The sequence below is a fragment of the Molossus molossus genome, unplaced genomic scaffold, assembly GCF_014108415.1.
Source record: "Molossus molossus isolate mMolMol1 unplaced genomic scaffold, mMolMol1.p scaffold_m16_p_20, whole genome shotgun sequence".
Taxonomy (NCBI): Eukaryota; Metazoa; Chordata; class Mammalia; order Chiroptera; family Molossidae; genus Molossus; species Molossus molossus.
Window position 1 is genome coordinate 20791730 of NW_023425356.1, and position 13294 is coordinate 20805023.

At 39.8% G+C, this 13294-nt stretch overlaps 1 protein-coding gene across 3 annotated transcripts in view; it reads left to right on the plus strand.

Moving 5' to 3' along the window:
- POGZ (pogo transposable element derived with ZNF domain) overlaps nt 1-13294 on the plus strand; it is a 53912-nt gene that overhangs the window by 16294 nt on the left and 24324 nt on the right. For all 3 annotated transcript variants that reach the window (XM_036271916.1, XM_036271917.1, XM_036271918.1), the window contains exons 2-3: nt 669-793; nt 1786-1944. In XM_036271916.1, the coding sequence (XP_036127809.1) occupies nt 670-793; nt 1786-1944 (283 nt within the window). In that variant the 5' untranslated portion in view covers nt 669. The remainder of the gene's footprint in view (nt 1-668; nt 794-1785; nt 1945-13294) is intronic.

Genomic DNA, 13294 nt, shown 5'->3' on the forward strand with positions numbered 1-13294 from the left:
AGTCAACTGATATTGGAGAGCAGAAGAGCAATAGCTCTTTGTTTACATTGTAAACATGTAGGCTTTGTTTTTGAAAGAAGCATGCAGCTAACTCAAACCAGGGTGGAGTACTAGACAGTAGTAGGGCTGGGACTAGAGTGTGACAAGTGAGGTTTTCTTGAGTGCAAAGTTTAAGAGGTTGCAAAAAGGCTCAGTAATAAACAAAATAGTATATATTTTTGAAAATATATTTATATATATTTTTTTCTCCTCACCCGAGGACATTTTTCCATTTTTTGTTCAGATAGAGTGGGAGGGAGAGAGAAGAAGAGAGAGAAACATCAATGGGAAGTGGACACATCAAGTGGCTGCCACCCGCACGACCCAACCAGGTCTGGGGACAAACTGCAACCGAGGTACATGCCCTTAGTGGGAACTGAACCTGTGTCTCTCTGGACCGCAGGCCGACGTTCTAACCGCTGAGCCAAACCGGCCAGGGCAGAAAATAGTATTTTAATGTATTATAATTTTGGACCCTTGGAAATAGGGGAGGTTTAGGGGACATGGTAGAAGGTAGCACAAGGGGATAGGTTATCAGTGGATTCAAGAATCAGATTCTGTATTTTGTATAAAACATTTTTGTCCGTTCTGAGGTCAATATGTTATTTAATTTTTTTTTTTCCTTGTAGCATGGCGGACACCGACCTGTTTATGGAATGTGAGGAGGAGGAGCTGGAACCATGGCAGAAAATCAGTGATGTCATTGAGGATTCTGTAGTTGAAGATTATAATTCAGTGGATAAAACTACTACAGGTAACAAAAACTCTTTTAATCTTACATTGTTTAAGTTGAGTCAATTGAAGGGAATATTTGTTAAGAAAGTATGAGGTGGAGAAGGCCTAAGAATCCAGGGATGCCTCATTGTGACACTGATGCTGCCTTTATTTTCCAATGTCTAATTTGTATGTGCCTCAGTTTTCTCATATGTAAAGCTAGACACATTGTATTTAATTTGTTAAAAACATTGAGCGTTGTATTAACCAATATTTACCAAACATCTAGCAGTCCTTTTACCTTATGATGTATGAATGAGAACGCACAGTGGTGATGTATGTCAGTGCCCATTTAAGCACACAGTCAAAAAACAGGTTCCCATAGTTTTGCCTTTTTTTTTTCTTTGTTTGCTTATTTTACTTGAACTTAGTTTGATCTGTGAACTGAGTAGAATTTGCTTTGTATATGCCTTCAAGGACAGTTTACAAATTTAGGCTTATTAGCTTATCTTTCAAAAAGGTGATTTTGCAGGGTCAGGTTTTAGCCCTGAATTCATAAAGTGGGTGGTAGTCTCCCTCCCCCCAATTGTACCTGTTGCTCTCTTTATTTTTATTTCCTTGCCTTGGGACCTGAAGATAGCATTGATTTGGGCTAAAACAGGATATAGTTTAGGGTCTTGTGGATGGCTTACTATGCATGGTTATGAATACTAGTCGTGGTGATAATAAACCTTTGAGTCCTAGTGGTTTGCTTGAGCTGTATAAGCAACACATTAAAATCCTGGTTCAGTGAGCTTGTGATTTAACTTCATTAATCAGGAAATGTGACACAGAGAAGGTGGCATTGTGTCTAATTGGTGGAGTGAGGGACAGATAGGAGGAGAAATAGATCAACAGTTGGATTTACAAATAAAGCAAGGAACTTTTTGGCTAATAGAGACCTACAATTAGATGGAAAGGGAAGATTAGAACACTATTCGTTAGTGTCAACTGTCCCTGCCTCCAAGTGACTGTGCCTCCCCTTCCCCACAGTTTCTGTGAGCCAGCAGCCAGTCTCGGCTCCATTGCCCATCGCTGCCCATGCTTCTGTTGCTGGGCACCTCTCTACATCCACCACCGTTAGTAGCAGCGGGGCACAGAACAGCGACAGTACAAAGAAGACTCTTGTCACACTAATTGCCAACAACAATGGTAAGTGGGATTATTGGGAAATTCTTCCTGGGTTAGAGGGATGAGAGAATAAAAAAGGTCTTAGAAATAGCTGTTTTTGTTTAGCTTTACTTAGGAACTGATGTGGTTCTGTTAGTTTGAGAGTGAATTTAGTAATGGTTTTCTGATAGGGAAGTGATTCAGTAGGTGGTGCTGTTCCTTCTGAGTTAGTGCTGATTTGATAATGGTGTTTCAAGTCAGAGTGCAGCCGATTCTTGCCGCTGATAATTTCTAGGAGAGAAAATGTAAACCCAAACTTTGTGATCTGGGTTGACTTTTTGTTGTTGTTTGATTGTTTTTGTTTTGTTTGTTTGTTTTTTAATTAGAAGAGCCCCACTAGTTTGTTAAGAATCCTCCCAGAGCAGATTTATTTTGTATTTTCTCTGACAGATTCATTGGGTTATTGGTTCCTGGTATGGAAAACAGGGTAAGGGTTGTTGTCTACTTGAAGGAACTGGTGAAAGAGTATTGTTTTTAGTGTATTTATTGACTAGAGAGACTGTATAGTATTGGGTTTTGTTTCATTTCTGATGACTGTTTCTACACTCTGAAGATGAGTTGTTGGCAAGTTATGGCTCAAGATTTAAAACTAGAATAAGCACCTTCATAGAATCATTGCATTGCTGCAAAGGACTTATTTTTAATTATTTTCTTTTCTTTAAAAATAAAGTTTATTTATTCATACAAGAATAATATGTGTACTGTAGAAAAAGTAGAAAGAAAAAAATTAAAGGAAGAAAAAATTTTTAAAACGATAATCCCACTTCCTGGATATAACAATTTCTAACTCTTTTTCTGTACATGTGTGTACTTTTGTATACTTCTTTATGCTATACTTAGTAATTCACTTTTTACAAAAATGAATCATACAGACTCTATATTACTCTTTGCCTGCTGTTTTTCTTTAGTATGTAGTAAATATCTTCTTGTTTTACTAAATATTTATCTGTACCATTTTGATGACTATGTCCCTTTGCTTGGTTAACTATTAATAGGTTGTAAGAGGGGTATATTGCTCTTTTATTTATTTATTTTTATTTTTATATTTTTTATCCTCACCCGAGGACATTTTCCCATTTTTTGTTCAGATAGAGTGGGAGGGAGGGAGAGAGAGAGAAACATCAATGTGTCCCTTTCGCGTCGATGTTTCTCTCTCCCTCCCACTCTATCTGAACAAAATATGAAAAAATGTCCTTTGGTGGGGATAAAAACAAAAAAAAGAGCTATTGTGACCATTTCTTTCTATCTTTTCTTATCTTCTTAGTTTTGAGAATATAGAACTAAATGAAATCGTTGGACCCAAGGTCATCACAATTTTAAGGACTTTGGTCAATACTTTTTTTTGGATTGGCCGTCTAGAAATGTGTCAGTTTATATTTCCATTAGAAGTGCATATGGTGTTCTTACTTTTGTATGTAACCACTTATTTCCCTATTGTTGGACATTTATTACAGTTCCAATTTTTTGTGATTACGTACTACTATGGTGAACATTCTCAGGCATTTTATCACCCACTATATAAGCGTATCTGCAGTATAAAGCAAGATTGTGAGATCAGGCATTTAAAATTTGATAGTGTCAAATTGCCCTAATTGGTTGCTCTAAAAAAGTGCCCACCAGTAGCTCTTTCCCCAGATTATTGCCAACTTTAAGTATTACTAAACTGAAATCTTTGTAATTTCCATAGGTATTTTTTCAGTCTTTGGGTACTGAAAATATATTTTTATCATGTGGAAAATCCATAGAATTTTTTTCTACTTAGAAATAGGGACCCTCGTATATATAAAGATGAGGCACCACTATCTGGAGAATTCTCTCATTTTTACAGATATGGAAACTGAGGCCTATAGAGTCTACATAATTTGCTTAAGGTCAAATAGTTAGTTACTGACTAAACTAGATTCGAATTATCTAGACTTCAAAGCTTGTGGCCTTTCCACTATATTTGACTGCTTTTCTTGGTTTGTCTTAAAATAATCTATCAGAGTTCTGTTAGCAGTCAGTTTAGCTAAACTTTTCTTTCATCTGAGGGTTTTTAGGCCTGTGATAAGCATCTCAAAACCTAGTCTCCTTGACTCCTTAAATAGACTTCATTCCTGAGCCCACCTAGAGCCTGTGTGCAAAATTTTAAATATACAGTGTATATAAGTTGGTTATATTTATTTCAGAAACCTCTAATTTTCAAAATAAAATGTTAACCCAAATTCATGGTTTACAAAAAGTGGGTATGGATGTATGTCTCTGTATTCTTCCAAAAACTGTTCATGCATAGATAAGCATAGATAAAATATATTCCCTTTTAACAACCCAGTTCTCCTTTTAGCCTTCAGTTTAATTATATTGGTATATTATCTACTTATTTCATTAATAACGTAGCAAGGAAGAATAACTTTTAAGCAATTTTTTTTTAAAAAGCCCTTGCCAGTTTGGCTCAGCAGTAGAGAGTCGGCCCATGGACCAGAGAGTCCTGGGTTCAGTTCCCACTAAGGGCATGTACCTCGGTGGCAGTTTGTCCCTGGCCCTGGTTGGGGTTGTGTGGGTGGCAGCCACTCGATGTGTCTCTCTCACATCGATGTTTCTCTTTCTTCCCCCCTATTCCCCTCCTGCTCTATCTGAAGATAAATGCAAAAGTGTCCTCAGGTGAGGATAAAAATATATATATAGCCCTGGCCGGTTTGGCTCAGCGGTTAGAGCGTCGACCTACAGTCCTGAGAGACCCGGGTTTGGTTCCCGCTAAGAGCATGTACCTCGGTTGCAGTTTGTCCTCGGCCCTGGTCGGTTGTGCGGGTGGCAGCCACTCGATGTGTTCCTTTCACATCGATGTTTCGCTCTCTCTCTCTCTCTCTGTTCCTCTCTCTCCCTCCCATTCTACCTGAACAAAAAATGGAAAAAAATATATATATATTTATATATTTTATTTTATATATATATATTATTAATATATATATTTATATATATTTATATATTTTATTTATTAAATATATATATATTTTTTCTTTATTAATTTGAGAGAGAGAAGGGGAGAGGGAGATAGAAACATCGACGAGAGAGAACATCGATTGACCGCGTCCTGCATGCCCCCCCCACTGGTGATCAGGCCCACAACCTGGGCATGTGCCCTGACTGGGAATCGAACCAGGGACCTCCTGGTGCATAGGTCGATGCTCAACCACTGAGCCACACCAGCTAGGCTACTTTTAAGCAATTTAATATTGTTTTACTTAGTGTACCAGGTTCTTTAGAAAGCTAAAAAATTGTTTGTTTTCCTACTCCCCTCCCCTCCTTTTAAACCTGTTTTAAAGTCATTCTAGCTCCTGATTACCAATAGCCACCTTCTCCAGTAATTATATTTTAAAAGACTCTCTTGCCCTGGCCAGTTTGACTTAGTGGTTGGAGCATCGGCCTGCGGACCAGAGAGTCCTGGGTTCAGTTCCCACTAGGGGCACGTACCAAAAAAAAATGCTCTCTCTTTTTGGGGTATTGATTGACTTTTATAATATACTCATTTCTCTTATTGTCCTTGCCCTCTCTCCATAAAAAAGCATTTACTTGACTCTTGACTTTAAGAGACATTTGTATATGTGTGGGAGGGAAGCCAAGGGTTGGGAAAGGAGCACATTGATAGTATTTATAATGGTCTAGTCCTAAGCTGTATGATGTTTGTTTTATCATTATATTTTATAACTTAAATTTATGTGATATTTTATATGGATCAAATGTTAAAATACAATTAAAATAAAGATTATTTTAAAAGAGTGAGTGGGACAAGGGCAGGGGAAATAGAGACAATTTGTCCTGTACTCCAAAATGCCTGTTGTTCTTGGAGTATGAAGTTGGTTTAAAAAAATTGAATTCAAAAAAAAAAAAAGAATTTTTTCCAGTACAATGGGGAAAGAATAGTTTCTTGTTTTTAACAAATGATACTGGGACAACTAACTGGGTGATTTTCCATATTGAAAAAAATGAAGTGCCACCCTACCTCATACCATATACAAACATTGACTGTAAATGGTCAAAGACCTAACTGTAACAACAGCTAAACTATAAAAGAAGCAAACATAGGTGTAAATCTTTATGACCTTGACTTAGGCATGTTTTCTTAAATGGTGCACCAGAAACATAAGTACAGGAAAATTATATGAATTGGACTTCATAAAAATTAAAACCTTTTATGCTTCAAAAGACCCAATCAAGAAAGTGCTGGCTGGTGTGGCTCAGTTGATTTGAGTGTCATGCCATGCACCAAAGTCGCCAGTTCAATTCCCAGTCAGGGCACATGCCAGGGTTGCAGGCTCGATCCCCAGTGAGGGAGGTGTGCAGGAGGCAACTGATGGATGGTGAATGGTTCTCTGTCTTTCATCAGTGTTCCTTTCTTCTCCTCCACATCCTCCTCCTCCCACTTCTTCTCTCTCCAACATCAATAAAAACATATTAAAAAGAAAAAAGTGAAAACATACAACCCATAGAATGGGAGAAAAATTTAGCAAATAATGTATCTCATAAGGGACTTGTATCTAGAATAAAGAACTAGTATAATTCAGTAATAAAAAGATAATTCACTTGTTATTTTTTTATCATTAAACACAATTCAATTTTTTTAATGGGCGAAGGATCTGATTTTACGATTTTCCAAAGAAGATATATAAATGGAAATAAACACATGAAAAGGTGCTCAACATCATTAATCATTAAGGGAAATGCACATCAAAACCACAATGAGATACCACTTTACACTCACTAGGATGGCTATAATAAAAAAGATGGATAATAACAAGTGTTGGTGAGAGTGTATTTTGCTGGTGGGAATGTAAAATGGTGTGGCCTCTTCGGAAAATAGTTTGGCAGTTTCTCAAAAAGTTAAATGTAGAGTTATAATGTGACCCAGCAGTTATACACCTAGTTGTATACCCAAGAGAATTGAAAACATCTTCACAGAAATACTTGTGCACAAATGTTCAAAGCAGTATTATTATTATTATTTATTTATAATCCTCACTAGAGGACATGCTTAGAGGAAGGGGGAGAAAGAGAGAGAGAAATATCAATATGAGAGAAATATTGATTGGTTGCCTTCTGTACATGCCGATTGGGGATCAAACCTGTAACCCAGGCATGTGCCCTGACCAGAATCAAACCAGCAACCTTCAGTGCACAGGACCACACTAAACGAGCTGAGCCAGTCTACTGAGCAATATTATTTTGTTATAGCCAAAAAGTGGAAATAATCTAAGCTGTTGAATGGATAAACAAATATAGCGTATCCATTCAGTGGAACATTATGAGGTCATAAAAAGGAATGAAATACTGATATGCTACAACATGAATGAGCCTTGAAAACATAATGCTAAGTGAAAGAAATCAGACACAAAGGCCTCATTTATATGAAATGGCCAAATTAGGCAAATCCATGGAGACTGAATAGATTAGTGCTCACCAGAGCTGGCGAAAGGAGAATGGGTAATAACTACTAATGAGTGGAGGTTTCTTTTTGGAGTGATGAGACATTCTAGAATTAAATAGTGATGATTGTTGCACAAACTTTGTGAATATACTAAAGACCTCTGAATTGTACACTTTAAATGGGTGATATGTATGTATGGTATATAGATTATATTATTTCAATAAAGCTATTTTGTGTTTTTTTTTAAGTCTTAGGAATAAAATTTTGGAACAGTTTTACTATTCTTTTCACTATTCTTCAGAATCTACCACTCAGCATTTGGAAATTATTTATATAGCTCTGACTGATCATACATTTGCATTGGAAAGAAACATGAGGTGAAATAAACCACTGCTTAATTTTGAGCTGTGAGAAATGTAAATTTAATGTTATAAGTTTTTTTTTTTTTCATAACTAGTAATGATTTTCAACTCCTCTTTAGTTTATTTCAACTCCATTTTATCCTTCCTATCTCTCGGTTTTGAAACTATGTAAGTAAACTTACAAAAATGAAGGAAAAATATCAAGACCTTCAGGGTTGTAAAACAGACAACATTCTGAGAAAAGCTGCTGTGAATCTCCTTCCCTTATTTAATCAATTTATGGCTCTGATACCTAATACATGTTGAGAGCAAACTTAGAGGCAGGAGATTGGTTGGATAATTCTTTTCAAGGCTTTTTATAACCCTCATGATTCTGATTGTCTCTTTTATCCTCTAGTAATTAAACTTTATATGACCTTTGAGTTGTCAGAATTTCTTTGAAAAGAGAATTAATATGAATGCAGAAATCATCTAAAAAGTTACTAGAATTATAATTTTTAGAATTTGTTTAAATAATTCATGAGAAATTATTAAAATAAACAATAGGCTTCTGGTCAAGATGGCAGCATAGCCTGGCTGGTTTGGCTCAGTGATTAGAACGTTGGCCTGCAGACCGAAGAGTCCCGGGTTCGGTTCCCGTTGGTGGCATGTACCTCGGTTGCGGTTTGTCCCCGGCCCCTGTTGGGGTTGTGTCAGTGGTGGCCCCCCCCACTGGATATGTCTCTCATATCGATGCTTCTCTCTCGTCCTCCTTCTCTCCCTCCTGCTCTATCTGAAGATAAATGCAAAAGTGTCCTCGGGTGAGGGTTAAAAAAAAAAAGATGGCGGCATAGGTAAACACAGTACTGGCCTCCTCCTACAACCACATCAAAATTACAACTAGCCCTGGCCGGTTTGTCTCAGCGGTTAGAGCATCAGCCTGCGGTCCAGAGAGGCCCGGGTTCAGTTCCTGCTAAGGGCACGTGCCTTGGTTGCAGTTTTTTCTCAGCCTTGGTTGGTCATGCCAGTGGCAGCCACTCGATGTGTCCCTTTCATGTCGATGTTTCTCTCTCTCTCTCTGTCCCTTCCTCTCTACCTGAACAAAAAATGGAAAAATATCCTCAGGTGAGGAAAAAAAATTACAACTAAACTACAGAACACCAATCATTCAGAATTGCCTGAAATTACCCTGGCCGGTTTGGCTTAGCGGTTAGAGCATTGGCCTGCAGTCCAGAGAGACCTGGGTTCGGTTCCTGCTAAGGGCATGTACCTCAGTTGCGATTTGTTTCCAGCCCTGGTTGGGTCGTGTGAGTGGCAACCACTCAATGTGTCCCTTTCACGTTGATGTTTCTCTCTCTCCCTCCCACTCTATCTGAACAAAAAATGGAAAAATGTCCTCAGGTGAAGATAAAAAAAAAATGCCTGAAATCAAGCTGAATGGAAGTCCTATAGCTATGGAATTAAAGAAGAAGTCACATCAAGATTGCTGGTTGGCTCAGCAGTTGGAGCATCGGCCTGTGGACTGGAGAGTTCCTGGTTTGGTTTCTGCTAGGGGCACGTACCAAAGGAAAAAAAAAAAAAAAGACTGGTAGGAGGGGCAGAGGCATGAACAGGCTGGTCTCACACCCACGTGTGGTAGATAAAAATCAGGATGGAGACCTGACCGGTTTGGCTTAGCGGTTAGAGCATCGGCCTGTGTACCAGAGAGTCCGGGTTCAGTTCCCGCTAAGGGCATGTACCTCCGTTGCAGTTTGTCCCTGGCCCTGGTTGGGGTCATGTGGGTGGCAACCACTTGATGTGTCTCTCTCACACTGATGTTTCTCTCTCTCTCTTCCTCCCTCTCTCCCTCTTACTCTATCTAAAGATAAATGCAAAAATGTCCTCGGGTGAGGATTAAAAACAATTCAGGATGGATACCTCAGCTTAAAGGTCCTCCCAGAGGAGTGAGGGGTGCCTGTCTCACACCAGACCCCCATGCCCAGGGTTCTAGTGCCAGGAAGAGAAGTCCCCATAACTTCTGGCTGTAGAAACGAGCAGGAATTGAGGCTGCTGGAGTCCCAGGCAGTTCCTCTTAAAGGACCCAAGCAAGGACTTACTTGGACTCATGCTCTTCGGGCTCCAGCATGGGGGAGGCAGCTTGAAAGGCGCCAGAGACATATGGGGAAGAACTGAGTTCTTTGGCATTGGGGTGAGAGCTGGAGAGGCAACTTTCTCCTGGACATACATGCTGTTGTAGGCCGTTGTTCCTTTGGTGAGCTCTTCCCCCAGGGCCTGCAGACAGCCTCCATATCTGGGACTCCAGCCACCTGGCTCATACTGTTTGCTCCACCCTGGTGATTCCCTGAGGCCCTGCCCCACCCAACTTTCAGGCCCATCCAAGCTGTTTCCAGTGGCTCTACCACAGGAATGGCCTGTCTTGGCTCCTGTTTCAGATTTTCCTAAATTCTCTCAAACAAACAGCATCTGGTCTCAGAGAGCCACATACCTCTTGCTAAGTGGCCCCAGGCCAGGCACTAGAAGCAGCCACCCTTGGTTCATAGCTTGGCTTTTCCTGGGCACCTCCAAGCCCAGCTAGAAGCATCCATCTGCAGATCACTTTGTAGCTTATGCCTGGTGATCCCAGGTAGAACACGGGCAGTGGCTGACCTTGCCCCAGAACCAGCACAGTCAAGTGGACAGCTTCAGACCACATTGAAGCCCCACCACCCAACCACCTCCACAAGCAACACATTCAAGGAGTGGACTCAGTGGGTACCAGAGCTCTGCTGAACCAAGTCTTGCTCTGTATGGTGGTCCCCTGCACAGCTGGTCCCCCAAGGTAGTCAGAGGTCAGTGGTCAGGGGGCACAGCCAGCCCTTGCAGCTTGAAAAGCCTGAGTAAATCCCCCCCATTGATGTGCCAACAGCAATCAGGACTCAATTACAACAGAAGGGTGTACAGTCCACACGAGGGGTTCACCTTGAGGGCCCAGCTGGGGTGTCCAGGGAGGCTGTGCCACTAGACCCTACAGGACACCTACTATAATAGGCCCCCTACATAGCCTAGGAGATAGCAATTCTACATAGGAACAAACACAGGGAGGCAGCCAAAATTTGACAGAGAAACATGTCCCAAATGAAAGAACAGAACAAAACTCCAGGAAAAGAACTAAATGAAATGAAGATAAGCAATCTAACAGATGTAGAGTTCAAAACATTGGTTATAAGAATGCACAGTGAACTTTGTGAGGGCCTCAGGAACATAAAAAAGGACCAGTCAGAAATGAAGGATGCATAGTCAGAAATTAAGAAGGCACTAACTGAAATAAAGAATAATTTACAGGGAATCAATAGTAGAGTATGTAAAGCCAAGAAACATACTATCAATTTGGAATATAAGGAAGCAAAAAAACCCCAATCAGAACAGCAAAAAGAAAAAAGAATCCAAGAAAATGAGAACAGGAGTCTCTGGGACAACTTCAAGTGTACCAACATTCGCATCATGGGGGTGCCAGAGGAGAAGAGGGAGAGCAAGAGATTGAACATCTGTTTGAAAAAAATAATGACAGCCCTGGCTGGTTTGTCTTAGTGGTTGGAGCGTCAACCTGCGGACCAGAGTCTCGGGTTCGGTTCCCGCTAGGGGCACGTACCAAAAAGAAAAAAGAATGACAGAAAACTTCCTTTACTTGGTGAAGGAAACAAACATACAAGTCCAGGAAGCACAGAGTCCCAACCAAGACACATCATAAAATGCAGAAAGGTTAAAGACAGAGAGAATCTTAAAAGAAGCAAGAGAAAAGCAGTTAGTAACCTACAAGGGAGTCCCATAAGGCTGTCTGGTAATTTTTTTTTTTTATCCTCACCCGAGGACATTTTTTGCATTTATCTTCGGATAGAGCCGGGGGGTGGGGGTGGGGGGTGGCACGGGACACTGATGTGAGAGAAGACACATTGACTGGTTGCCACCCACACAACCCCAACCAGGGCCGGGGACAAACTGCAACCAAGGTACATGCCCTTAGCAGGAACCGAACTTGGGACTCTCTGGTCTGTAGGCAGACACTCTAACCGCTGAGCCAAACTGGCCAGGGCTGTCTGCTGATTTCTCAACTGAAATTTTGCAGGCCAGAAGGGAGTGGCATGAAATATTCAAAGTCATGAAAAGCAAGACCTACAACCAAGATTACTCTGTCCTGCAAAGCTATCATTTAGAATTGATGGACATATAAAGAATTTTCCAGATAACAAAAAGCTAAAGGGGTTCATCACCACCAAACCGGTATTATATGAAATGTTGAAGGGTGTTCTTAAAGAAAAAAAGTGTCGAAAATATAAACAATAACCTGGCCAGTGTGACTCGGTGGATTGAGTGTCGTCCCATGGACTGAGAGTTTTCCATTCGATTCCAAGTAATGGCACATGCCCAGGTTGCGGGCTCGATCCCCAGTGGAGAGGCAGCAGATCGATGTTTCTCTCTCTCATTGATGTTTCTATCTCTCTCTCCCTTCCTCTTTCTCTAAAAAATCAATAAAAACATGAACAAATAAAATGGCAATAAATACATATCTATCAACAATTGAATCTGCAAACAAAATGAACAAACATAACAGAAACAGACTCATAGATACAGAGAACATTTTGTTGGTTGCCAGTTGTGGGGCTGGAGATTGAGTGAAAAAGGTGAAGGGATTAAAAAGTACAAATTGGTTGTTAGACTGACAAACCTCAAAGGGAAGGGGGAAGGGAGGGGGAAAAGAGATAAACCAAAGAACTTCTATCATATATGCATAACCAATGGACACAGACAATAGTGTGGGCAAGGCAGGAGCAGGGTGGGAGTGGGGAGGAGGGTGTCAATAGGGGGAAAAGGGGGGACATCTGTAATAATTTCAACAATAAAGATAAGTTTAAAAAAATAAATAATAAATAAGTATACTTTAATTTACCCAATGCAACATGCCATAGGCTGGCTTTTGCTTTCACTTGAATTGTGAACCTAATCTGGGCATAGAAATCCACTTTTTTTGTTTGCACTGTGTTTTTTGGAAAGTCCTAACAATCTACCAAAATTCAAACATGACCCTAAAATGCTTTTGTTGACATTTTCACTTTTTATTTATTAATTGCTTTTAGAGAGAGAGAGAGAGAGAGAGAAACATTGATTTGTTGTTCCACTTATTTATGCATTCATTGGTTGCTTCTTATACATGCCCTGACCAGGGTTCTAACTAGCAACGTTGGTGTGTTGGGAGGATGCTCTAACTAACTGAGCTATTCAGCCAGGGTGACATTCTTTACAATAGTCTAGTTTGTGCAGATTTTATGGGAACCATGCCTGTCTTTGGAGACTTACAAATACTGGTTGATTTCACGTAAATGCAAAACATTTCATTCCTGAATTTAGTTGGAATGTTGAATTCAGTGATTATCTTAAGAATTTTTAGGCTTAAATAAATAACAGATAATTTATTTTCTTTAACCCTAGCAGTGAAAATAATAAATAGAAAATGCATGCTTTTGTTTAGTCTGTATTTTTCAACCATAATTTGTAAAGGGATAAAATAAATAGATGGGGAACCTATAGATTAAAAAAGACTTCAGACATGTGTCCT